This window comes from Monodelphis domestica, chromosome 4 (assembly GCF_027887165.1).
Source record: "Monodelphis domestica isolate mMonDom1 chromosome 4, mMonDom1.pri, whole genome shotgun sequence".
Classification (NCBI taxonomy): Eukaryota; Metazoa; Chordata; class Mammalia; order Didelphimorphia; family Didelphidae; genus Monodelphis; species Monodelphis domestica.
The window spans coordinates 54,448,253-54,475,686 of NC_077230.1; the positions used below are offsets into that span (position 1 = coordinate 54,448,253).

Consider the following 27,434-nt stretch of genomic DNA (forward strand, 5'->3'; position numbering starts at 1 on the left):
AATAGATAATTTTCAGAAGAAGAAATCAAAGTTACCTATAGTCACATGAAAAATACTCTAAATCACCATTGATTAGAGAAATGCAAATCAGAACAACTCTGAGGTATCCTCTCACACCTATCAGAAATGACAAATATGGTAGGGAATAAGAGAAAATAGGTACATTGATGAACTATTGATGGAGTAGTAAACTGGCTTAACCATTCTGGAGAATAATCTGAAACCCCAAATGCAATCAAATTGTGCCAAATCTTTGATCCAGCGATCTGTATAGCAGAGTCCAAAGTAAAAGAACCTCTGCATACAAAATATTTATATCATCCTTTTTTTGGTGGCAAAAAATTTGGAAATTGGGGAAATACTTATCAATTGGGGAATTGTTGAACAATTATAGCATATGATTGTGCTTTGGGAAATGTGAAGGGGAGTGGTTATAGAAAAACATGGCAAGACCTATATGAACTGACAAAGTGAAGGGAGAAGGACTGAGAGATCATTGTTTACCATATTATAATGATGATTATCTGTAAGAGACTTTGCTATTCTGATCAATTCAGTGATCCAAGACAATTCCAAAGGACTCATGATGAAAAAGTATCACCTCCAGAGGGAGTGTAATTTTTTTGCTTTTTTTTAAAGGTAATATGAACTATGTTTTGTATGATTTCACAAGAATAATTGATTTCATAATGTTTGACTTAGTGGGTGGGTAAAGAGGTAGAAAGAAAAGAGAATTTGGAATTCAAAATCTAAACATTAAGGAATGCTTAAGATGAATAATAAAATTTAAAAATCATAGCATAGGGTAGCTATAATTGAATATAATTGAATAATGAGGTCAGAAAGTCAGATTGCAGAGGGTTTAAAAGTGAGTTGATAAAAAGAAATAGAGGCACTAAGTATAGGCAATTCTCAAGGAGTTTAGCCAATATTAGAAGGTGAAATATGGAAAAATAGGATCAAGTGAGAGTTTTAAATTGTTTTTTAATAATGTAGGAAATATGAGTGTAGGTAATAGTGAAGGGAGTCAGACAGCGACAATGAAGGTAAAAAGTATGATAGTGAGAGAAATGGGATCAAGGATATGTGGAGATGGAGAGGGATGAATTGATTTGTCTGAGGTTGCCTAGGAAGGGTGAAGACCAGAATTTGAAATCCAGTCTCCTGATTTACAGATCTGGCATTCAGCCATAACACCATACTCCTAATCTGTATTGTATCCCACAATTCCTTCATAGTATATAAAAATTACTCATACTTTAAATAGTTCTGCATGGATCCAGCACAATTCTGAGGGACTTAGGAGAAAGCACGCTATCCACATTCGGAGGAAGAACTGTGGGAGTAGAAACACAGAAGAAAAACAACTGTTTGATCACATGGTTCTTTGGAGATATGATTGGGGATGTAGACTAAATGATCACTCTAGTGCAAATGTTAATAATATGGAAATAGGCCTGGATCAATGACACATGTAAAACCCAGTGGAGGGGGGTGGAGGGAAGGAAGGGAAAGAACAGGAATCATGAAACCATGGAAAAATATTCTAAATTAATCATATAAATAAACTTAAATTGTAAAACAATGATGAGAGAAAAAATAGCTATGCATGTAGCATATTGAGAGAATTCTGTGAAAAATACTGGCACCCTAGAAAAAGGAAAATACAATTGGACCCAAAGGAACAGAACAGTCTTTGGGTTCAATATTTGATCAGTTCTAGGTACAGAAGTAAGAAGTAGGTGCAGAGTAAGCTGTGATTAAAAAAAACTCTTCTCTTTCATTTAGGGCCTGTCAACTCATTTTAGCATATAATGGAGCATCTTAGATTTATAACAGGGATAAGGACCTCAAAAGTCATTATGAATGATGAAACTAAGGCATTAGAAAGTAATAGATTTATCCAAGGACATGAGTAAGTTGGGAGTCCACAGTTTTTATCCACACTTCCTGAATCTCAGTCTACCATTCTTTCTGCTGTAACATGTACATTTTGGTTGTATTGCAGTCATACCCTTGGATAATCTATTTACTAGGCCACTGAAGAGAAACATGACTGATATTCCAAAATATTTTCTAGTAATTCATTTAATAATCACATCTGTAATTAATACTTGAAATAAAGCTTAAGACATATTTTCTGGCAATTTTCTGTGTATGTTTTTATAATATCTTTTTTTTTAATTTTCTTCCAAGCCATTGGTGTGAGCAATCAGAGAGAAACCACTATAATTTGGGACAAATACACTGGAGAACCCCTCTACAATGCTGTTGGTAAGATATTATCATGTATATTGTTTCAGATAACTATATATATATTTATATGATATAGATATTGATATATGTGATTGTTATATAGATATGTGAAATAAAAAGAATGTATTCATGTTTTTCTACTTTTATATTGGGTAATGTAAAGAAAAAATTAAAATCTCTTATTAAATAAATTGTGATAAGTAATAATACTATCCCATCTTGCCATCATATCTTTTATTTCAGAAGAGTGGTAATGGCTAGGCAATGGGGGATAAAGCACTTGCCTAGGATTCACAGCTAGGAAATGTCTGAGGTGAGATTTGAACCCAGGACCTCCTATCTGTGTATCTGGTACTCTTATTTGCTGAGCCTTCTAGCTGCCCCTGCAATTGTATCTTTTTAAAGAAAAATTCAAATCTTGTTTATTAAAACCATTTAAATTTATTTTAAATATATTTTCCTTTACTCTCCAGCTTTTTCTTTCTAAACAATTTATAATTTACTTAGCATACATCAGTAAAAAATGAAAAAATAGCATACAATAATGCTGGTGTGAGGAGTTGTCAAAAGTGTTAAATCATTGAAAGTGTTAAATCATTGAAAGTGTGAGGTTATAAGTTATACAGGCATTCTCTTGCAATAGTTCAACATTTTAATCACTTTTATCCCCATGTCATCACAGATCTCAGTATAATGTAATAAACGTGCTCCTCAACTCTTCTCAACAATACTAGTTCCTTGACCCCCTCTGCTCAGCTGCTTCCTATGTACTAACTGCCCCCTTGGTTTCAGAAAGGATTAGCCATTTTGGCATTCATCATGAAAGCATTTCATATAATGCTTTTCTGACTGATTTTAGTTTGTAATGTTTCAAGTGTGTTTCTCAATTCAGTTTTGTTTTTGTTTTATTTTTTGGAAACCAGATTTTAGGAAAGGAGGTTTATTCTGTTCCTGATTGCTATAGGAAAGAAAAGAGGAATTAGGAAGCCCTGAAACTGATTTGTATTTTTTACTGTAATCCTATTTATTGCAAATGGTTATCAGTACCTTTTGAAATTCTGATATTAGCTAGGGGGATGCTAGTGCTGATAATAACCATTATAGTTTGCTAATGAAAAACGTTGTTTCTAGGCTGCAGCAGCCTGAAAACAACTTTCTACTCTCATAGTAATATGACAATATTATTATCTTGGTCCTATTACTAGGAGCAAAATATTTGTGGAGAAAATAGAGGTAATTATAAAAATAATCATGCTGTACAATTTGCACTATTTCCATTTTAGAGTTACTATAGTTAGGGATATAATTGAGTGGTTCAAATGGATAATGATATTAAAGATGGAAGGAACCAAAGTGGAAAGTATTTTTTAGTGTAACTTGCTAATGAATGCTCCATATATACATAAAAAATTATAAATAGCAAATGTTACTAGGAGAATTCCTTTTATTTAATAAGTATTTTTGAGACTAAATTCTTAATCTATCCTAGAATTGTTTTTTTTCAAAATCCTTACCTTCCATCTTCTAATCATTACTGTATATTGGTTCTAAAGCAGAAGAGTGGTAAGGGCTAGGCAATAAAGATTAAGTGACTTGTCCAGGGTCACAGAGCTGGGAAGTGACTTGAGGCCAGATTTTAACCAAGGATCTCTTGTCTCTAGGCCTGGCTCTCAATCCACTGAGCCACCCAGCTGCCCCAAATTGAGATTTAAAGATTTCCCTTTAGAAGTGTTCTTGTTGCCATGGAAATATAAGACAATTCCTTAGATAGATAAGCTTTCATTTTATCTGGGACCACAACACCAGCACATATGAAATAATTATTAAGGAGTGATCTGGATTACTAAATAAAGTAATTATAAATTAAGGAGAATATCAATATGGAACAATTAGAGCATGATCTGGAACAATAGGAGTCTGAATTTGGTTTGCATGTCACATAATGGTCATAATGGTAGGATGTGGAATGATTTGGCAAGAAGAGTACTTTTTCAAAGGTATAAACAGCTAAGAAAAAAATAATATGTTAACATTAAGATAGAAGAATATTTTTGTTCTGGTAGCTTTGTATTTGGTACCTTAATTAAAACTATTGCAGGTTTAATTAGTTATTCTAAAATGTGAATTGTGTCTTTAGACAGTTATTTTTAGTTTGAGAGATTATAAATTTTGAATTCTAAATGGTAAATTACATTGATATAATTAAGTTTTTTAAAGAGGCATGGTATAATGGAAAAAGTGATTTGGAGGGGGGAACTGGATAATTCCTGGGTATTATTCTACCAATAAACTACCTACCTGACCTTGAGCCAAGTTACTTAAGTTTTGGTTTCCTTATCTGTAAAATGAAGACACAAGACAGGTGACCTCAAAGATTATTTTCAGTTTCTAAATCTATGACCCCATGGCATGTATTTTAGTTTCTATCTTATTTTGAAAATCAATTTAATGAAATAATACAAAAGTTGTATGTATAATTCTTTTTTTTTTTTAATTACCAAGCTACCTATCACTGAATTTCTTAGAAAATTGTACTTGAGAAAGGGGAAAAGAAAGATTTGGACAATCACTTAGTCATATTTCAGTTTTTTTTTTATTAGCTCTGCTTTATTTCTGAAAGAGATTTGATTTCTTTTCTGGGGGAGGGGTCTTTTGAAAATTATGCTGTTTTATGTAATTGCTTCCTAATGCACCAGGATATATCAGTTTGTCAGGAAGATTTCTTAGTGTGCTACATAGCAAAATTTTACCTCTGAACCTATGTAAATTGCTAAACTCCTTCAACTCTCCCTTTACCTGCATTTAAAATTTTTTCTCCTCTCCAATTGTATTTTTAAACTTTATTTTCTTTAGATAAGAAAATTCAGGCTCACAGAAGGTTAAGCAACTTGTCTTTAGTAACATAGATACTAAGTAGCTGCTCAAATCCAAATTTCTACTTTTATTCTTTAATTCTCCCACTCACTTCTTTAATCTGTTTTCTATTAGATTTGGTTGATTGTCAGATTTTAGAATGCAAACTTAACGTCACTCAGTTCTTACCAAGAGCTCATTTCTAAGTAAAACAAAAAAATTTCAACAATTTCATTTCCCAGTCCATGAATAAATTTCTAACATATGAAATTGGGCTCTAGAAAATTCATTTACACCTCCATAATTTTTCTTTTCTTACTGTGTGTTATCATTAATTTTTTTTGACAAATGTTTTTGTTTTCTGTGGTCTCAAAGACCACTTTCTAGAGTGGTTTTTGTTTTCTGTGGTCTCAAAGACCACTTTCTAGAGTGTAAAAGGGTTGTACATCAGTGAAGGAAGTACCTACACTGGACGAACACTAATTTTGACTTGATAGCATTAAGTAGGTAAATACTCTTGATTTAGTATCTTGAATCTTGAAAGGTCTTTACTACATTATGTGGAATAGTACTTTAGTTAAAAAATTTGAGATAGAACCTCTATTTACCTTCTATTGCACAACTGCTTAACCAGTGAATAAACCTGGCATAGTCATCACATCAGGGCAAGGGAAACTTTTTGTTCACTTCTCTTATTTAAGCTTGAAGCAGAACTGTGTTTCCAAGTATTAAAATGGAAATATGGAATAAAAATATCTAAAGCTTACTGAGAGAGGCGGAGGCCAAAGTGGATAGAGGGCTAACTTTGGAGTTGAGAAGACCTGGGTTCAAATCCTATTTCTGATACATACTGTGTGACTTTGGAGAGGACACCTGCTGGTGACCCGTGTAACTCTTTTAAGATTATAAATTACTGAGTTGCTGATCTGCCTTGGTAAAGGGAGTTCCCATACCAGAAGCTCCCCATACTGATGAAATCACAGGTCTCTACCCCTCACTGCCCTCTCTGAAGTTCAAGTTTCTTTGATTTCCTGATTCAATAAAGTACACTGCCTCTTAGTATGAACTTCTTAGAATATACTCAAGGTATATTATTATAGTGAGTGTCCTAAAAAAATTGTCTTGAGTTGGAGTCTAATAAAAGTAATGAGAAGTAATCGCAAAACCGTCATTAAAACTCTTATAGATCAGAAGATTCCATTCACCACTTTTCATATTGTATGCAACTTCTGGTCTCAGAGATGCCTCTGTGAGATTTGTGTTTATTGAAAATGATTTCACTTTTGAAAACAAGAATAATTCTTCATTTTAATTTTTGTTCTTGTTAAAAGGAATGAATCTTATAAGAAGTCTATATATATAACTTATAATAAGAAGTCTATATACATAGATCAAGAGACCAGCACACTGAAAAATATTTAAGGTTTGAAAGAATGAATGGCATATTTCCTTCTCTATGTCCATTAAAATCATTCTTACTAGAATTCAGAGACAAAATTTTGTGGCACTCCATACAATTGTTATTTGGTGACGATACTTTGCACAAGGCATTGGCCATTGTCCAAATGGACTGCTTAGCCTTTTGTATTTATTTTAAATTTGTGCAATTCATTCTGTATATAAAAAAACATTTCATCTTTATCTTTTTTGAAAAGAAAAAGATTGGTCAATATCAAAAACATTATTTGGGACCTGATAGATTAGTCTTTCAACCCAAGATTATAAATGTATATGAAAAGCTTAAAAAATAGTTCTTAATAAAATATCTTCATTCTCATGTATTGTCATTTCTTAATAAATCTCTAATTCTTAACTTTTAGAAATAATTTCAAGATTTCTGTTTTATAGAAACTAAATCGGTATACATACCACTTTGGACATTGATCCCAAAAGGCTAATACTTATATTTATAATGATCTTTTGTATGTGTTCTGTTTTAATTTCTAGTATGGCTTGATCTAAGAACCCAGGGTACAGTTGAAACTTTAAGTAAAAGAATTCCAGGAAATAATAACTTTGTCAAGGTAAGGGGCATTTCCATGAGTATCTTTTCTAAAATTAAATGGTGTGAATGTGTGTGTGTGTGTGTGTGTGTGTGTGTGTGTGTGTGTGTGTGTGTGTGTGTGTAGTTTAAAAATGAAGATCCACAAATTTAATTAAGAAGATTCCTGAATAGGTCCTTTTATTTATCACCTATTAGGACATCCTATATTTATTACACAACTAACAGTTTTTGCTACTAGCACTTAAAATGGCACTAAAACTTTTGAGTCACCCTATATGTCCTGGAAGAGGCAATTCCCTTAAAATGCTTTTCCAAAGAAAATAAAAGCCAGTTCAGAACTAGGCAAAGCCTTATTGTAATTGCTGAAGACTTGGGGAACTAGAAACACATGAAAGTTTGAAATGCTAAAGGAGATCTAATGTCTTAAGCCATATATCCCACTATGAATATTCACTATATCTGAGCATTCCTGTTTCCTTTGTTTACACCTGAAAAAAGGGGGGAGTTTTGATTAACCCTGTAATCTTTTGGTTTTAGATACTTCTCTAGGCAGGGCATAGAAGAGGAAGGTTAGAAAGAATTTTGGTCCTCTTTATATGAATTCTTGCTTTTTTCTTTCTTTCTGTTTCCGTCTTCCTGAGACACCTGGGAAATAACATTATTTTTTTGTTCATTATCACAGACTAGGGGGTGTGACCATGCCAGCTTAGAACTAAGAAGGTAGCATTTTTCCTCCAGAGGTTAAATTATGACCTTCAGCCAAATTAACCTAATGACAACTTTTTTTATGGGGACCTTAGGAATACTTTTTTGAATTTTCCTCTCTACTTTCCAGTGACCACTTTCTTTGTTTCTTTGTTCCATGATTACTACGTCTCATAATTATGGTAGACAGTCTTCTACAAAATGCCTAGATGGACCCATATCTGTTAGGGAAATTCTATATTACTATTGGTCCATTATGTTTTTTTTCAGCTTAGAAATTGCTTTTTGTCACAGGACCTAAAATGTGGTATGTCACCCCATTTCAAAAAAGGAAGGGATTTTTTTTCTCTTCACTTGTTATTTTCAGAATCTTTTGCATTTTCTTTTTGAAGTATGATACTAAAAAATGGTGTTTATCACCTTGTTTCTCATCTTTCCTAACTTTGTTAAAAAGTATTTCCCATCCATGATTATTTAATCACAAGATTGTTCCTATAAGTATTTTGGAGTATTTTTTCCATGTGAAGTCTAAGCAATGAAGAATGAAAGCATCTTAATATCAAAAACTGTATTACTGTAATCCATTAGATTTGTTACCCCTAATGAAATTAGGGGCAATTTTTATTGTGTTGATCAAGTAACCAAAAATGCCTTTTATGTTCTTCCTTCACACTATTAAGCTACTCTATGGAAATAAGGATAGACTTCACTCTTAAGGAAAATGATCAAGTATATATGTTTAACAAAAAATTTTTTTTCTCTCCATTAAAGATTAGGGCTTTTAAATAACCTTGTTCAGTGAAGTATTTTCTATAGAGTAGCTGATATTGTATCTTGTTGATTTTCATTTGTTTATACCACTTAACATTCAGTATTGTTTCAGGTACTTAACATTATGTAAATGTTGTAAACTAATATGTTTTCTGGTTATGCTTGTAAATTACCACAAATATATCACAAAAGATCAATAATGTCAAAACAAACATAGAATACAAACAACACAAATAAAAAGTGTTTACTCTCAAAGGTTATTAAAACTACTGTCCATTTCATTTTTTCTTTACTCTGTAGATGATCTTTGAACTATAAACATTATAACCTTTGTTCATGAACATGCTTACCTGTGCTTGGAATGGAAAAAAACAATTTTTTACTCATAAATGTCATCTTAGTGAGATAATTATCTTGCTCTCTATAGATTTTTTGAAAAACTGTTCTTAAAGTATCATGCTAATTAATTTTTCCAAATTTTACAGTCCAAGACTGGTCTTCCACTTAGCACTTACTTTAGTGCTGTGAAACTTCACTGGATCTTAGAAAATGTGAGAAAAGTTAAAAAAGCTGTTGAAGAAGAAAGAGCTCTTTTTGGAACTGTTGATTCATGGCTTATCTGGGTATGTTCTTTTTTGGCAAAAATCTTTTAAGATTTTATATTTTTAATATTTTTGAAAAGTAATTTACTAAACATGATACATACGAGCCTATTTGTTTTTAATTGAGTTAAGCAAAGTCTTATTTTGATACTACTTCCAAAGCATATATGGTGATTGGGTTCTTGTTACATTATGCTAGAAAAAAAGTTAAGTAATTGTACCAAACTGCAGCTTGGTTAGCTCAGTAGTTAGAGAGCTAGGCCTGGAGATGGTATGTCATGGATTCAAATTTGGCCTCAGATACTTCCTAGCTGGGTGGTCCTGGGCAAGTCACTTGATCCCAATTGCTCTCCTACTTTGGAACTAATATCAATTATCACATCAGTTAACAAGTATTAAGTGCCTACTATATGCCTGGCAATCTATAAGCCCTGAAGATAGTACAAAGAAGGACACATTTTCTCCTTGTAAGACAAGCACACTTGTAAGACAAATGTAAGAATAAAGAAAACAAATGTAATTATGCCATGTAATTTGGGAGGAAGTTCACTAGTTTTATGCAGAGGCAAGGAAGAAGTGATTTTCTAGTATATGAAATGATCTATGCAAAGGGTATCCTGTCCTGTGAGGAACAGGACAGAATATTATAGGGCAGAGAGTAATATCTAAGGAGTTTGCAAAGAAACATGGCTAAGATGGTAATGTTTTGCATGAGTATACATGTATAATCTGTATCAAAGTATCTCCTCAAGGATCTGGGGAAGGGAGGGAGGGTGGGCTCAGAACTAAAAAAAAAAAAAGGTAAAGTTTTGTTTACATGTAATTGAGAAAAAAATAATGAATTAAATTTAAAAAGTCTGCAAAGCTAAAATGTGGCACATTATGTAAAGTTTTAAAAGCTCAGTGGTGCTGTTTGTATTTTAACCTAAAGGAAAAAACCATTAGAGTTGATGAAGGATTTTATGTAGTCACTTGAGGAAAATTACTTTGGAAAGACTTTTGAGTACACCTGGACCTTTTTGATGTCCATCCTAATTAAATTTCAAGAGGTTCAACATCAGCAAGATAGATGCTTGGTGATAAGTTCTTTGGCCATGACCATCCATGAAACAAATTAATATATAAAATGTTCCTCAGTCCTCTTCAGCTTCCAGTGATTGTGGCAGAAAAGGGAACAAACAGTACTAAGATTTGTAGTTTTGAGATAATCTTTGGACATTAACTTAGATGTTAATGTTCTAAATATGAAATCCTGACCCCAGTGATTGAAGGAGCTGAATTGTGTCAATCTTGACATTCTTGCTATGAATTAAAGTAGGAAACCAAAGTTAAATGGGAAGTGTTTCTTAAACTGCCTTCAGAGAGGCAAATACAGAAATTATAAGACCTAGTTTTGTTTTAAATTCAAATAGAACAAGAATCTTAAGAAATGGTCATTTCATGTGGATCTCACCTGTAGGATTCTGAGAAGGATTAGACTCTTATGGCCCCCTTCCAGCTCTAAATTGGATTATCTATTGCAGAGAAATTCTATTTTCAAAGAAGCACTGGAGAGGCTTCAGTTTTAAACAATATATGCTTTAATGCAAAGTTGTGAATAATCAGCAAGCATTGGATATAACAAAAAATGAAATCCATTTTAGTTCAATAGACAAAAGATGACTTATAATGTGTTCATTTTAATGAATTATGCACTATTAGAGGACAGAGGACAGAATCAATATCATTAGAAATATTAAAAATAAGATGCACATCTATTTATAAATTTTTAAAATTTTATGTTTATAAATAAAATGTTGATGCTGGAAAATAGATTAAAGACCATATTGACACAAACTATCACCATTTTTGAAGGATATTTCATTGGTGCAAATCATTATCCATAGCTACAGACTACTTCAACCAACAGTTATGCAACATTTAGAATATAAACTTGTTTGTAAAAGGTTAGAATAGGGAGGTAGAATATTAATTATTTCCTTAAAAACAATGAAACACGTTGAAAAGAAAAACAAGTTTACAGAAAAGTTATTAATATTAAGGTGTTATTAATATTAATATTAAGTAATATTAATATTAATATTAAGTACTAAGAGCAACTAACCTTAAACTAAGGGCATTTAAATATGAAAATAGAAAAGGTTAGCTTCCTTAGAAAACATAGGAATTGTTCAGTTACATATATATGTACATGTATGTATATATGTGTAAAATATTACATATGGCTATATGTAATATAACAAAATTATTGTTTATCAAATACAAAACCATTATACCTTAACATACATAGATGCTTGCCACATAGTAGGCATTTATAAATATTTATTGACTGACTGATTTATGGAATTATTGTCAAGTGCTTGATTAAATGATGTATGAAAAGCAAAATCTTTATTGGAATTTATATTTTCATTTTTTTAAATCAGAATTATAGAAAATTTGTAATTATTAGCTAATTTTCAATTGAATGATTTTACTACCACATATGAGTCTTGCTCAGTCATCCAATCTTTAGGAAATATGATAAGATTTATGAAAATGAAAATTTGGCAATTGGAACCATCTAATGGAGAAAGTGGTTACAACTTTTTTTAACATAGAACTTTTGTTTTGTCTAGTCTATCTACAGATAAGAGTAAGAATGCTAAAAATCTTAGAGTACCCCAAAAATGCTTGTTTTCTTGAATTAAAAGCAGCTCCAAGAAGTATAAGAAGCTTATATATATATGTGCATATATATATATATTTGTACATACATGCAGATTTTTTATATTGTGTATATACTATATATATATGAGTTAATTTGAAATTCTGCAAGATGTCATTTCCTACTGCCTTCTCTCAAGCCTTTGTATAAACGGTATAAAAATCCAAATAACCTACTGAAGAAATTTTTATTTCTCTATTATAATGACTGCCAGATGTACATTTCTAACCCATTGAACTCTAGTCTTGTGTCACCAACCACCTGATGACTTTTCTAACTGGATATCATATAGCCATCTCAAATGTAACACATTTTTTCCCCTTAATCTTTTCTCCTAACTAATTTATTTCAGGTGAGGTTACCACCAAATTTTTAGTTACTCAGGTTTATAATCTCAGCGTATTTTTAAACTCCTTACTCTTCCTCACCCTACATATACAATTAGTGGTCAGTTATTTAATAAGCACTTAATAAATGCTTTTCCTTGTCAAAATTATATAATATCTAGGTTATCCTGCCATTCATCTGCCTCCTTTTGAATTAACCATCACCCTACCTTCATTACCCTTTACCTGAACTCTTGCAATAACCTCCTGATTTGTCTCCCTGCTTTCTCCTCTCCATCTGTTATGTCCTCCACAAAGCAGTGGCAAAAGCAGTACCCCAAAAGGACAGGTTTGACCATGACACTCACTCCCTGCTCAGTGATCTCCGTTGCCTCTATGAGGGCCTTTCACAGTTTTGTTCTCATCACCCTTTCCAGGCTTGTCCAGGCCTCCCTGCCCCCTTTTCATCTTCTGTAGTCCAGCCAAGGTGGCCTTCTTGTTCCCCATACGTGACTCTACCTCTCCTCTCTGTGATTGTACTGGCCGTGTCCTCTTAACTTAACTGTTCCTTCTTCACTTAAGAGGGTGAGGGAGGGAAGTCATGGGTTACACAGCTCGAATTTGCATGTTGTCGCCTAACTGCTCCCCAATTGTTACCCATTCCTACCTGCTAAAAGGGGTCCAGGTGCAAAAGGATTGGGTCTCTTTATCCTTTCAGTCAGTAAGTCATCAATAAGCAGAAGGATCCTCAAAGGTCGCCGAAGGATCAAAACACTTTTGGGGGAAACAAAAGAGGCAGCAATATTTAAGGGATGCATTAGAGTGACAAAACACTAACCATGGAGACTCGTGGAGCTGCTGCATTGCTAGATGAGGCATAAAGTTTGAAGGTTTAATGAGGGTGTTAGTAATAGTAACAGAAATGAAAAGAAAATGAATGTTTATGAAATTTCCACATCAGAAGACTACCAAGAATAGCAGTTGAGGAAAAGGGCCTGGGCCCCCCATCAAACTCACTACGGAGAACTTTTGCTCAGGGCTGCTTGGCCAGTGATGTCAGAAGTGGAACTTAAATCCAGGACTTCTTGGCTTGAAAGTTAGTTCTCACTGAGCCATAATGTGTCTCAGCAATTTCTACATACAACTACAGACATAAAAAAGCAGACTTTCATCTCCAGTGCTTGCTTAGCACAGAATAGGCACTTAAATGTTTATTGATTTATTGACGGATTCAGCACTTAATGAATAGATTAATTTTATCTTCACAATGACCCTCCTGATGTAGTATAACATAGTATAAGATTTAGAGAGAAAATAGACTTAGCGAAATTAAGACTTTGTGACAACCTCTAGATACAGTATTAAAACCCATGTTTCTTCTGACTAAAGTTGAGTATCATTTCTACTCTTCAACACTGCCTCTTGTGGATGAAGTGTTCTATAATGTGTATCTATCTCTTTTGCTTAGAGTGATTTAATTTTATTCCTTTCAAAATAATGTAAGTGGGTCTCTTTCCTTTCTATCAGATATCAGGGTGAAATTATTACACACGTGTGTGTGTGTGTGTATGTATATGAAACTTCACTTAATGAGCACCTAGGTAATCTTCTTTGGGGAGAGATACAAATGACAGAAAAAGGGAGATAATTGGGATTGAAAAGCTGTTGTAAATTTAAATTGGAGTTAGATTGTGAGCCTTGTTTCTGACTTTCAGTTGTTTAGAAGACTATTTTTATTCGTGTGTAATTAAACTTTGATTAATTAGAAATCAAATAAAGTAGAATTTTAAGAAGCTGATACCTGGGATTGATTCTTTTTTCTTTTTGAGCTGCTGTTTTGTGACCTTTGATCTTAGAATTGATACTAAGTATCAGTTCCAAGACAGAAGGGTGGTAATGACTACTAGGCAATCCTAGTAATGCATTGCATAATGGTCATTTAAAATTTGTGTGCTATTTATCAAAATGATTTGGGAATAGAATTTGGGCTTTTACTAACTCTTTACTAAACTTTTGGTGTTAACCAAAAGGAGTAACTAAAAATTGACAAATTGAGCCTTTCCTTTAGGAAGTGACTTTGCCCAGGGTCATACAGACGGCTAGGAAGTGTCAGGTCAGATTTGAATCCAGGTTCTCCTCTCTCCCGACCTGGCTCTTGATTCGCTGAGCCACCTAGCTGGTCTTACCTGCGATTAATTCTGAAACTAATTTCTAGCTTATATCTTATGATCCCAGGGAACTGAAATGTCTCTGTCATCAAAGAAATTCAATTAGTTTTTCCCTCTCTATAGTTAAGTCAAGAAAATGAACTGCTAAATATTAGGATTGTTTTAATAGCAAGCTTTAAAGTAAAACAGGTTTTCTATTCCAAAAATCAATAACAATAATATCTTAGATATTAATGATTCTAATTATGTACCTCTTAGAGAAATCTTAATAAAACCACAAATAATAAGAAATAATGTTTTTTTTCCCCTTGTTCTTTCCAGAGTTTGACAGGAGGGCCTAATGGAGGTGTCCATTGTACAGATGTAACAAATGCCAGTAGGACAATGCTTTTCAACATTCATTCTTTAGAATGGGATGTAGAACTATGCGAGTGAGTTCCTTTTGGAATTGTTCTAATTTAAAGTATTCTTTTGAAATTACTTGCACAAGATTTACTTTTCCCATATTTATAATTTATTTGTTCCTATGATTTGATTACTAACATTAGATTATGCACACAAATATAAACTTAACGACAGCTTCTCAAATGATAGTGGGATATGCTTATTATATGGGCACATTAATTATGGTCTAATAAATTATAAATACAATACTGCATGGTGACTACTTTTTAGAGAAGATTCTTTTAGTATGGTATTTCAATCTATGTTCCTTATAAATATTTGCTTAAGGATAAAATACCTAATAATGTATAATAGCAATAGTTCACTTTATAGCACTTTAAAGTTTACAAAATGCTAACAACAATGCTGTGATAGAGAAGAATGCATGTTTTTTCCCTCATTTTGTAGGTAAGGAAACTGAGGTCCAGAGAGGCTAAATGACATTTCCAAAGCCACAAGACTGGGCAACTGGGGTGCACAGTGGATAGAATGCTTGACCTGGAGCCTTGAAGACCTTAATTTAAATCTGGCCTCACATACTTACTAGCTGTTGGATGCTGGGCAAACCACTTAACCTCCATTTGCCTCAGTTTCCCCAACTGTAAAATGGGTATAATAATCGCTTCTTCCTCACAAGGTGTTATGAGGATCAAATGACATAATATTTGTAAAGCGCTTAGCACAGTGCCTGGCACATAGTAGGCCCTCTATACAGGCTTATTCCTTTCCTTTCTCCCTGGTAAATGACATGACCAGAACTGTGCTCTAGGAAATTATATTTTGACTAATTTGGGGACCTTGAAACTACGCTTGAATCATTCCTTACTGTACAACTTTGTGTTCAAATACATTCCATATTTCCTAGTTTTAGGTAAAGTGTTTCCAAGTATTAAATTAACAATGACATACACCCCTAAATATTTCATTGTTTTTAGGTTTTTTGAGGTTCCTATGACAATACTTCCAAATATCCGGAGTTCTTCTGAGATCTATGGTCTAATGGTAAATAATAATTTTTAAACCTCATTATTTTGGATTTGAAAGCCAAATTTAGCTAAATCAGGTTTAATCAACTTGAGGGATTTGTCACTTTTAAGTTACTCCTTTTGGTTAGTGTATGAGTAACAACAGCCAACTGATGAGTCTAGTAAAAGCCTGAGTTCTATTATGAAATCATTTTGATCAATAATTCACAAATTTTAAATGACCATGATGAATGTAGCTCTGAAACCTTTTCATAGCATTACTTAGTTTGTAAGAGATGCTGTGAGTGTTTTTGATAGTTATATTTTGGATTTTATTTCTCTAATTCAAATAACTTCAATGATCATGGTGGCTTTTCCAGTGTGACAGGAAGGAGTTGTCACATTATAAGAATGTGCTTTTCTCCAGGCAGGCTCTTTAAAATGAACAACTCCAAGTTATGAACAATTAACTTAGTAGATCTGGACAAAACATTCGCCAAACACTAATATCCAAGAGGATTTTTTTTCTGATTTGTGATATCATGATTTAACTGATCATCAATCACACTTATTAAATGCCTACTATGTGCAAAGTATTGTGGTAAGCATTAAAGAGATTTAGATAAGCTAGTCACTACTCTCATAGAACTTATAGGTTAATAGAGGGATAATCCACAAACAAATTATTAGAATATATTCTATGATATTCCAGTACATTAGAGAGTTATAAAAATGAGTAAATGGGAGGGGATTGCTGATGCAGGGTAGTCATGGAGGACTTAAGGAAGGAAGGAAGGAGCATTTTGAATGAGCTTTAAAGGATGGAGAAGACCACAACAAGAGAAGGATAATATGTTCTAGACATAGGAAAGAGTGCAAAGTAGAGGCAAGAGAGCAGAACATGTGGAGGAGGACCATTCAAGTAAAAGAAAAGGGCCTTGACGAGGACTTCAAATGCCAGAAAAAGAAACTTGAACTTTATTTATTTGAGAATTTTTGAGCAAAGGAATCAAATAATAGATCTAATCTCGAAGATTATGCTAGCATGAATGTATAGGAAATATTTGAGAGGGGGGGGGAGACGAGCACCTTAAAGAAGGTTATTGAAATAATCTAGGGAAGGGGGGAGTGAGGAGTTATATTAATAGGATTCAGGAAGTAGGAATAGATAGTGAGGGCCGGATACAAAATATTTTTGCAAAGATATAATCCATAAGACGTTATGACAGGGTTGGGAAGAGAAGAATCAAAGATAAATCTAAGGTTCTGAATGTGAGAACAGACTTAACACCACCAACAAATAAACAAAATCTGTTTTATATATGTGTTTATGGTGGTAATAGTACCACATATGTGAAGGTACACTGGAGGCAAGAAGAGATACAGATCTGGAGCTTGAGTCAGGCCTGAAAATGTAGATTTGGGAGCTTTCTTTATAGGGATGACTGAAGAAGTGGCTGCATGAGTGAATAAGATAATCAGAGAAGAAAGAATAAAGAAAGGCAAGAAGAACCAAGGAAAGATCATTAGGGGTCACTCATTACAGTAAAGGACATAAAGACAGGCAAAGTATGTCAAATTGACAAATTTTTTCAATAAGATCATAATGTTGTGGCCAGAGAGTAGAATTTTTAAGTTCTGGATATCTAAAAATGCTGTAATTCATTTTTACAGATGAGGAAGTCAAATTAGCAAGCATTTGCTCAGTAGAAGGGAAACATTTTAGGGAGTGTTGGTGACATGTTTATTATGTACAATATGCAGATATATGTATACACAGTAAGATATTATGGAAAGGTAGTTCTAGAAACTAAAGAGAATAGGAAAAGTCTCAAGTAAGCGGGGACATTGAATATTCCGGGGGAAGTTGAATATTAAAGGACACCAGGAACTCCAAGAGGTTGTGGTAAAGGAAGTTACAGCCATAGACAACCAGCCTGAGCAGAGGCACAGAAACGAGCTAGCATTATATTTGAAAAAGAGACCTGCTTCAATCCATAAGCAATGAAACATACACAAAATGCATTTTTTTTAGTTTTCAATTCTAAAAATGTGGTATGCAACTTCAACTAGAGATACAATTATGATTATAAGAAATTATTAAAACATTTCATTCTATTAGAAACTACTCACAGAATTTTACATAGATACAGTGAAGTTCTTGTAAGTAAATAAATACTTACTCCTTGTAAGTAGCTTTTCAAAAGTTATTACTTTTGTGTTTCAATCTATGGCAGTAGCAGGGGCAGTATACAGAAGTTTCAAAACAAACACAATTGCTTATCTACATACTTTTTATTAAAGTATAGATTTATCACTTAACTGACCAAAAGCAAAGTATGTAAAACTGCACATGAGAAGTAGTTCAGAGAAGGTTTGAACAACATTTAGATTAGATACTTTTCTTTTGCATTTGAAATGTGTCTCTGTCCCTTTTCTCCCTTCTTGCTGGCTGTAGAAAATCTCTCATAGCCTGGTGAGTAGGTCATCCAACAATTATGTTTCCCATCCATCCATTTGGTAAAGATAACAGTGTATTTCCACATATTTTAGGAAGATGAAAATATATTTGGGAAATGATTGGGTATATTTAGAATTTCACTTGAATGAAATTGTGATGAACTTATTCTCAGGGGTGTTTTAACCAATTTTGTGTATTTAAGGAGTTGTTTTTGGTTCTCTCCCTAAGTTAAAAGAATTGAGAGTCACTCAAATGATTACCTGTAGCTTCCTATTTGTTATTCTGAACATAAATTATAAATATTTGGTCAGCAGAATAATATAGAAACTAGATGTCATTTTTCTTTTTTTTTTTACATGGGATATAAATCATATCTGGATGTCCTAAATAATTTTCTCAGTTTCCCCTGAATAATACTTTTTATCCAACTTCTAAGATGTCCCAGTTGGAAATACACTGTCACTTTCTATGCATGCTCCACCAAGTTAGATTCTTACAGTCCACAAGAAACATTTTTGTGAAGAAAATTAGAATTTAATTTTCTCAAGAGAATATACCAGCTTTTACAGATATGTTAACATCTTCAGAAATTAAAATTTTTTCAGATGTTACTTACTGATAGTAAGATTCATTTTTTGTTTTACTTTTTCTTTTAACCTTTATTAAATTCGCATCTCATCATTGATGCGTAAAAGCATTACAGGTATTTTTAAATGACACCATATCAGTTAACCAAGAGGAATTATTCAAGGAGTTTCTATTAAGAAATATCTTTTCAAATAAATTTGTGTTTGGGCATGTTAAAAATAAATGAAATTTATTATTTTTACTTTTAATATACATGTTTCAAGTATATATAAATGATATTTTAAAATAAATGAAAATTAGTAAAATGCCAAGTCATTCAACATATATCTCAATTTAATGCTTACTTTGTTCAATATATATTTACTTATTCTAACTTGAGGGATACAGAAATCAAGTAAAATATATTTCAGCCAACTTATAGAAAGAGTTTTTTATTCATCATCTTTAAAGTTATTTGAGTGATAGGAACAATGAAGTGCATATAAATGCTTAAAAGTAAATAACCTGTCAAACTGGTTTAGCATCAGGTTGCATATTTATTGCAGCTGTGTTCACTACAGAACCAAAATTTTTGAAAATGATTTAAAATACTGTTTTTTAAAGGAAATTTATTTATTGATAATGGCATTAACCATATGATTAAATTATAGAATCCTAGAGAATTTTAGATCTGAAAGAAGCCTTAGAGGTCACTTAGTCCCACCTTCTCATTTTAAAGGTGAAGAAACTAAGTCTAGAGTCTAAATGACTTGCCCAATATCACTATCATTTTCATGGAGCTACAACTAGCACTCAGAAAGAAGTGTTTTCTCCACTCTTCCATAGTATGATGCTGTTATTATTTTAGCTGTTCTTTTAGGATATAGAGATTTACAATCTGCAGTCAGAGCACTTTGATTTGTCTTGTCTGCCTGTGCACAGAGCATGTGGCTTATTATGTTGATCCTTGTAACATATTAGTGAGGTAGGCCATTTAAAATTATATCATAAATGTGTTTTTGTATTTCATTAGAAAGCTGGGGCCTTGGAAGGTGTGCCATTATCAGGGGTGAGTTTTATACCGAATATTTTCTTTTACCGTGCTTCTGATAAACATTACTCTTTTTCCATCTAGACTTAATTAAAGTAATGAATAGCAAAACTGACTAATTTTTCTTCTCTTACCCTGCTTTGTCCAATATGCTATCAGTTGATGGTAGTATTAAATAATAAACTACTCAAAAGATGGAATACAGAAAGAAAGACTCTCTAATTTTTTGTGGAAGTGACCATTGGTAATGTCTTGTTATCCTCATTTAAATATTTGTACTTTTAGTGCTTGGGAGACCAATCTGCTGCCTTAGTTGGACAAATGTGTTTCCAAGATGGACAGGCCAAAAATACGTAAGTTGTATTTTGTTTGCTTTGGCATTTTAAGCTTTGAAGAATATAAATACTGAAAGTAGTCAGTGTGGTATGTTTAACATGGTAATATTCAAATTCTTGCATCTTATTCTTGATAGGATTTGATAGTGTGTGAGTTCTACTAGTGAACATTTTCTTCTAAATTCTTTCAATTTTGAAAATAGAACAAAGTAACAAACCTATTACAAATTCAAAACAATAATTCACTGTTTCCTTCTCAATTTTATAAATCATAGCTATGAAATTTACTTCAATATGTGTCTGTTAGACATGAGTTTTGTTTTTTGTTTAATTTTACTGCTATTGTAGAAATCTATAATGTTTACAATCAAAATATCTTTTGATTTACCTTTATTAGTATATTATGACATAAGCAGATTTTCAGTGGCATATTTAATCTTAGCAATTTTCAGTGGCATACTTAAATCTAATTGAGTAAAGCATTAAATCTGGTTTTGCTTTCTTCTGGCTCTGGATTAAGTACTAGCCAATAAAGATCACTATTACTTAAATGTGATTATATATTCCATATTTTTTTCACTTAAAAATTAAAATTAACTAAAATTTACAGGAAGGAAATATCTATTATTTTCAAGTTGTAATAACATTAATTGTAGCATTTCTAATATTCTCGTTTGCAAATATTGCAAATGTGGTTTGCAAAATACTTTTCTTCAGAGCAGCCCTTTGACAGTAAAGCAGCTAGGTGGTACAGTGAATGGAAAGCTGGGTCTGGAGTCAGAAGGACCTGGGTATAAATCCAACCTTCAGATAATATACTTGCTGTGTGACTGTGGGGAAGTTACTTATCCTCTGTTTGTCTCATTTTCCTCCGCCATATAATGGGGATAATAATAGCACTTACTTGCTCAGGTTGTTGTGAGGGTCAATTAATATTGGCAAAGCATTTAGCTCAGGATCCGGAACATAGTAGGCACTATATGAATGCTAGCTATGATGAAGATAATGACTGCAGTGATTCGCATTTATGTAGGTTCTACTAATGCCATTTTAGCAGTGAGGAAGCTAAAAGAGTCATTTATTAATCAGTTATTCAGTCACAGTGAATGGCATGGGCTACACCCTATGTATATTTCATACGTCTATATCCTACATACATTTCTTGTTTGGTACACAGACTCACAGAACAAAGAAAAGGATTTCCATAGACAGTCTGGTCAGTTACCCTGTTTCTAGGCATGTGATATACTCCATCTAGTCATGGAAGTATTTTTATATAATTTTGAGTGTTTTCTAATTTTTTGAATTATCTATACCTAGCAAGATAGTTGACATTTCCCCCCACATCTTGTCTAATTATTGGGAAGAGTGATAGTATTTGAAGCTAATAGGAAGATATAGATACTAATTGGTGGTTGGGTGAAACAAGCTTCATCTGCCTGACAATTTTGCCTTTGACTAGCCTTGTCTAGTGCTACTCAGAATCTCTTATAAGATTGTCTGCTGTGGTCTATGCTATCCTTTTAGATATTCTTCCTACTCTTGCTGTTTTCTTCATCTTTGCTGAAATTGGGAGGAAAAAAATGCCCTTTCCCAGGGAGCTATAGAAAATAAGGTAAACTGTCACTTTTCTGACAATAAAGCCTTTAGGCATTAAGGATAGGATTTACCTCTGATCCTGATCCTATGTAAATTTAACTCTTATACTTCTATTTCTACTGTGAAGACTCTGAATGCATAAGAATACAATATTAAAAGAACTATGTTATGTGGGGCAGCTGGGGGGCTCAGTGGATTGAGATTCAGGCCTAGAGACAGGAGGTCCTAGGTTCAAATGTGACCTCAGACACTTCCTAGCTGTGTGACCCTGGGCAAGTCACTTGACCCCCGTTGCCTAGCCCTTGACACTCTTCTACCTGGGAACCAGTACACAGTATTGGTTCTAAGATGGAAGGTAAGAGTTAAAAAAAAACTTACTTATAAATCATATTACAAGTTTTATATTATGAGTAGTATGTTAATCATAATTGTTAATCAGACAGGAAAATATACTAATATTTTGGAATTTTTTATTTGTTTAGAACTATGGATCTTTCTATCTTCCCTGAAATAATTGGTCTTTCACTAAGAATTAATACATAAAACTTTAATATTAATAATCATTTTTTACTCATTAGGCAAAAAAAAAATATAGATGTATACTTGACTCCCAAAAAACATTCAGCAGAAGAAGTTTGCATTTAGTATCTCATGATATATAGTAAAGGAAACAATGATTTTTAGATTCATGATGAATACTAAATGCTCTGTATTAACAACTATAATAGGATTTATATAGAGAACTCTTATCTGTCTTTCAATCTATTTATCTATCACTTTTTCTAAGCACTTGAAGGTTTGCAAAGAAGCATTTTACAAATATTTCATTTTGTCCTCTCAAACCCTGGGAGGTAAGTGCTGATTTTATCCCCATTTACCAGATGAGGAATTATCCAGAGTCACTTGTCTAGTAACTACCTGAGACAGAATTTGAACTTGGTTTTTCTTGACTTCAGGTCTAGTGTAGTCCACTGGACTACCCAGCTGTCTATTAGAGCAAAAAGAGCATCAGTACCAAATATGGCAAAAATTATGTAACATAAACTCAGTTTTACTGAAAGACTAAAAGAGTTAATTGTTTAGAAAACTAAATCTCCCATTTGTGAAAGCAACCTAATCCTAGTTGAATAAGAAGAGATAATAGTTATCCTGATATTCTTTATTCTTATTTAGGACATTTATTTTAGAAAATCATTCTTTTGGGTTGAAAGTATAAAAGTTTAAAATAAGGTTGAAGAATTTGGAATTTAATTCAGTGTTTTGTCTTAATGATCACTAAATTTATGATTATTCTTTTCGATATCACCATCATGCAGAACAGGCTTCCTGTGAATTCTCATAGCAGTTTCCGCTAAGGCTTCAATTGAAAGAAAGAACAAGGAACATTTTAGGTGCCCCCCTTTCAACATTGCTTAAGTTTATTAGCAGAAAAAATGAGATTAAAAGCAGGAAAGTAGCAACAGTGTTGTTACCGTGACTGGAATCAATTCCTATATCCTTGAGACTCCAGGAAAACAGTATATCACCAGTAATATTTTCATCATTGACTTTAGGTTTTAAATAGTAGTTTCCCCTGATTTCTATTTACATGCTTTTCAGTTCATTGCCTGCCTAATTTGTAGATCAAAGCCACTTATCTTGTCAGTATGAAAGGATCAGACTTGAGGTAGAAGTCTGAAGCTATTATTGATGAATATTAGCTACATTCCAACATAGAACCATCTTGGCCCTTTTCTGTTTTACTGTTTTTACTGTAATATTATAGTGCAACATTCTATCCTGGGGCTTCAAGGAGCCCTAGTTGCCTTACAAATGGATTAACTCTACTAGAACATTGGGGGGGAAAATGTATTGGCAATTGTATTTTTTTCTATGTAATTTGATGGCCAAAACCCCTCTCTGTGATTAAAACTTAGTCATTCAGTAACATAGAGGGCATAGATACCTGAGATTATGATTAGTAAGGCAGTTGATATTTAAACATAATACTCCCATGACAAACAAGTTAGAAGTAGCACTTGAGGAAGTTTACCCATAAAATATGTTTTTAAAAATAGGAGTTGTATTTTTCATTAAGAGTGGTTCTCCTGACTTTTTCCCCCCCAAGCTGATTTTCAAAACATTTTTTCATTAGGATTAATGATGTTTAAGATATTTGGGACTTAGCAAGAACTTTAATAAAATTTTATTGGGCCAATAAATTATAAATTTGGTAACTTTGTTGCAAAGATAAAGTAAAATTATCATATACTTTTCCATCCCACCAATTATAGATATGGAACAGGCTGTTTCCTACTATGTAACACAGGCCAAAAGGTTAGTTTTTTTTCTCTTTTTTATTATAAGGGTCTTATCTTATTTGTGTAAATAATAAATTGTTAAGTGGAATTCATTAAAAAGATTCTTAAGTGTTTAGATCTATTCTTAGGTGTAGATTAAATACTATTTTAAAGTATAATCAAACATATGGAAAATAACAATAATTTGCCTATGTTGGGAAAAGCAACCTTTTAGACTTTTTTGTGTGGAAAAACTAGGAGGCAAGAGACAAAGGTCCTTTAAGTAAGTAAAAAAAACTAAAACATTATTCGTGTTTTTAAAAGTAGCCAAAATATGCTTAGCAAGAAGGTAGGAAAAAAAATACATATTTGTGTACGAGTGAGTGAGTGAGTGTGTGTGAGAGACTGTGGTATAAAGTATTTTACCGTTCCTTAAAAAAAACAAACAAACCATAATCTTAACCTTAAAATATTTCTATTTCATCTAGTGTGTTTTCTCTGACCATGGCCTTCTTACCACTGTGGCTTATAAACTGGGCAGAGACAAGCCAGTATGCTATGCATTGGAAGTAAGTTTATTTTCACAAACTTTTATATCTAAAATTTTAGAAATTACCACTATTAGAGTAAAAATTCTAAAACTTACCATGGCTAGGTATGTAAGAATTTTTAATATATATTCTCCTTTTTTAAACCACATTTTATACAGAATAATGCTTTCATATATATGATAACTCGATTGAAAAGTTTGTTTTCCCCAGTGTACTCTTATTTATGTCCTAGGTAACAAAATTATATTGACATTTAAGAACAGATTGTTTACTTGTTCATATATCCATGTTTCTGATTCTATTTAGTTGTTTTCATCCCCCATTTGTTGTGCATATCAGTATATAAATCAACAATAGAAATCACTGAATTTGCTTTGCAGGCAATCTTAGTGGCTGGCCTAATCTAATTCTATCCAATCTTACTTCTTACATACATCTTGAGACTTGGGAAGTAAATATTTTGAACATAAATATAACACCATCTTACTCTTTTTGAATTCCATTTTATTAAAATTAGTCCAAATCTATACCCTCTTTTTTGGGTCCTGTCATCTAGTATGCCAACAGTCTCTCCCACTTGTTTCATTTGCAGGTTTGATGCCATCTGCCCATTTATCCAAGTCTTTAAAACAAATGTTAAATAGCACAGGGCCAAGCAAAATTTCCCTTAGGCCAAACAGATTATTGGGGCACCTGCCATATTGACATCAAACCATTAATAGTTATTCATTGAGTCTATCCATTCAACCAATTCAAAATTGATCTGATTATCTTATTGTCTATTCTGCATATTTCTACCTTTTCAACAATAGTTTTTTTATCAATGACTTTGCTAAAGTCTAAGTAAACTATATCTACAACAGTCTTCATTCTCCTGATAATCTTCAAGCAGGTATTAAAGGGCATAGTGGAAGAAGGGGACTGGAGAGGGGTAGAATTGAATTAGGTAAAAAATAGAGTACAAAAGAAGCAGAAGACAGGTTAGACTTTCTTTTAGGTATAATCATTGTTTTCAAATCCCTCTTCTTTCCCCACTTGATTTAAAATGGACCCCTGCTAAGAATTGTAAACCAATTTGTATCACATTAGTAAAATTCATGGATAAGAACTCTTAAAAATAGTCAATAGTTATGACTATAAATTTATAAAGATCTCCATGAAACATTTATTTGAAAGTCTACCTGTAAGTGTCATTGCAATTATTGAATTTGCCGTCTCTTGTTTTGAATATTAAACTACCCTTAAAAAGTTTTTATGTATAATCATATATACATGAATATCCACTCCTAATATACATGCCCAGGTAGCTTTAAACAGAAATTCAATGTTTCAAAATACAGACAAATTTTTTTTTTTTAGATAAAGCATCAAATTATATGCTATATATGTCTGTGCACAATGAAAGTTGCTTATCTTGCTTATTGATTCCCCTTTATTAATACATATACACATACATAAATTTTATTCAGCTAGTGCAGTGCATCTTCTACTGAAAACAGAGAAACCTTTTGGTGATAATATTTCCCTTCCTGGCACTTTGGAAGAAATAAAGATTTTTTTTTTCTCTTAGGGATCTGTTGCTATAGCTGGTGCTGTTATTCGTTGGCTAAGAGACAACCTTGGTATTTTAAAAACTTCAGAGGAAATTGGTGAATATGATTTTGTTTTTTGTAGTCTAAAAATAAAATGTTAAGACAATCTGTATTGTGATCATAGACTTAGAGCTGGAAGAGATCTTAGAGGTTAACTAATCTAAATTTTAGAAATGAGAAAACCAAGGTCTAGAGACACTCTTCTAATGAATAGGTAGGTAAGTAGCAGAGGCAGAATTAAAAACCAAGCCTGAGAATTCCAAACCCAGAATTCTTTCTACCATATCACAGGGCTTCCATAAACATATTATTATAAATATTTATACCAATATTCTATTATTCTAGGACTTGGAAGAATACTTTCATGCATACATATAAATGTATATCATACACAATGCATAGCCATCATCTATTTCCATGTATATGGTAGCTTGGGATAATTCTATCCATTAAATTAATATCAATAAGTGTTAAAAAAAACTGTATAAGCAAAAAATGAAATGTTTCCTGAAGTTTCATGAGGAACAGTTTTATAGCTCCTGTTAATTTCCTATAAAAGCAGAAAGTATTAATCTGTGATTGTTGTTGAAATTGTCTATAAACCCTAAACTCAAAAGTTTATTAAAATTACAATTTAAAGGTTTAAAACAAAAAAGCAATATCCCCTAAACTAAAGGTCTCTGAGAAAATGTCAAAGATGGAATCTAAATAATGTGATTAAATCTACAGCTTTTGTTCTCATTTAGAATAAGAGTTTTAAAAGTTACTGTTTACTTTTAAAAGTTATTACTGTTCTCATGTTGGTATCACTATGTCAGCATAACCCTGGATCTGCAAAGGTCAAAAGATCAAAGAAAAAAAAAGATTGAAAGATCAAATAGCTGAATACAGAGAAGTTTATCATTAGTTGCTGATAAATTCTTTGGTGATGATATCCATGAAACAAATTTTTGACCTATGAACAGTCCTATCCATTTTCTTACAAGTTTGACATAGGAAAATGATATCCAAAAGTATGTTTCTGGCTAAAGGATTGACAAGAAATGGGAAAACTAAATATAACTAGAACTCACTTCACTAGTTACTTTGCAAAGTAGCAGGAATAATCCAGGTTATTGAAGATAGAACCATCTAATATTTCCCTTTTTACTACTATGGTCTCATTCTTGGCTGGAGTGCAGTTGGAGGCCAAGAATA

At 32.5% G+C, this 27,434-nt stretch overlaps 1 protein-coding gene across 6 annotated transcripts in view; it reads left to right on the forward strand.

Annotated features, from left to right (window-relative positions):
* Nucleotides 1-27,434, forward strand: part of GK (glycerol kinase) — a 57,291-nt gene that overhangs the window by 17,589 nt on the left and 12,268 nt on the right. For 3 of the 6 annotated variants that reach the window (XM_007493601.3, XM_007493602.3, XM_007493605.3), the window contains exons 4-14: nt 2,197-2,274; nt 7,057-7,133; nt 9,076-9,213; nt 14,715-14,824; nt 15,773-15,839; nt 18,261-18,278; nt 19,864-19,899; nt 20,167-20,234; nt 24,089-24,131; nt 24,583-24,663; nt 26,216-26,294. In XM_007493601.3, the coding sequence (XP_007493663.1) occupies nt 2,197-2,274; nt 7,057-7,133; nt 9,076-9,213; nt 14,715-14,824; nt 15,773-15,839; nt 18,261-18,278; nt 19,864-19,899; nt 20,167-20,234; nt 24,089-24,131; nt 24,583-24,663; nt 26,216-26,294 (795 nt within the window). The remainder of the gene's footprint in view (nt 1-2,196; nt 2,275-7,056; nt 7,134-9,075; nt 9,214-14,714; nt 14,825-15,772; nt 15,840-18,260; nt 18,279-19,863; nt 19,900-20,166; nt 20,235-24,088; nt 24,132-24,582; nt 24,664-26,215; nt 26,295-27,434) is intronic. The other 3 variants (XM_056793373.1, XM_007493603.3, XM_007493604.3) reach the window with 1 other exon arrangement.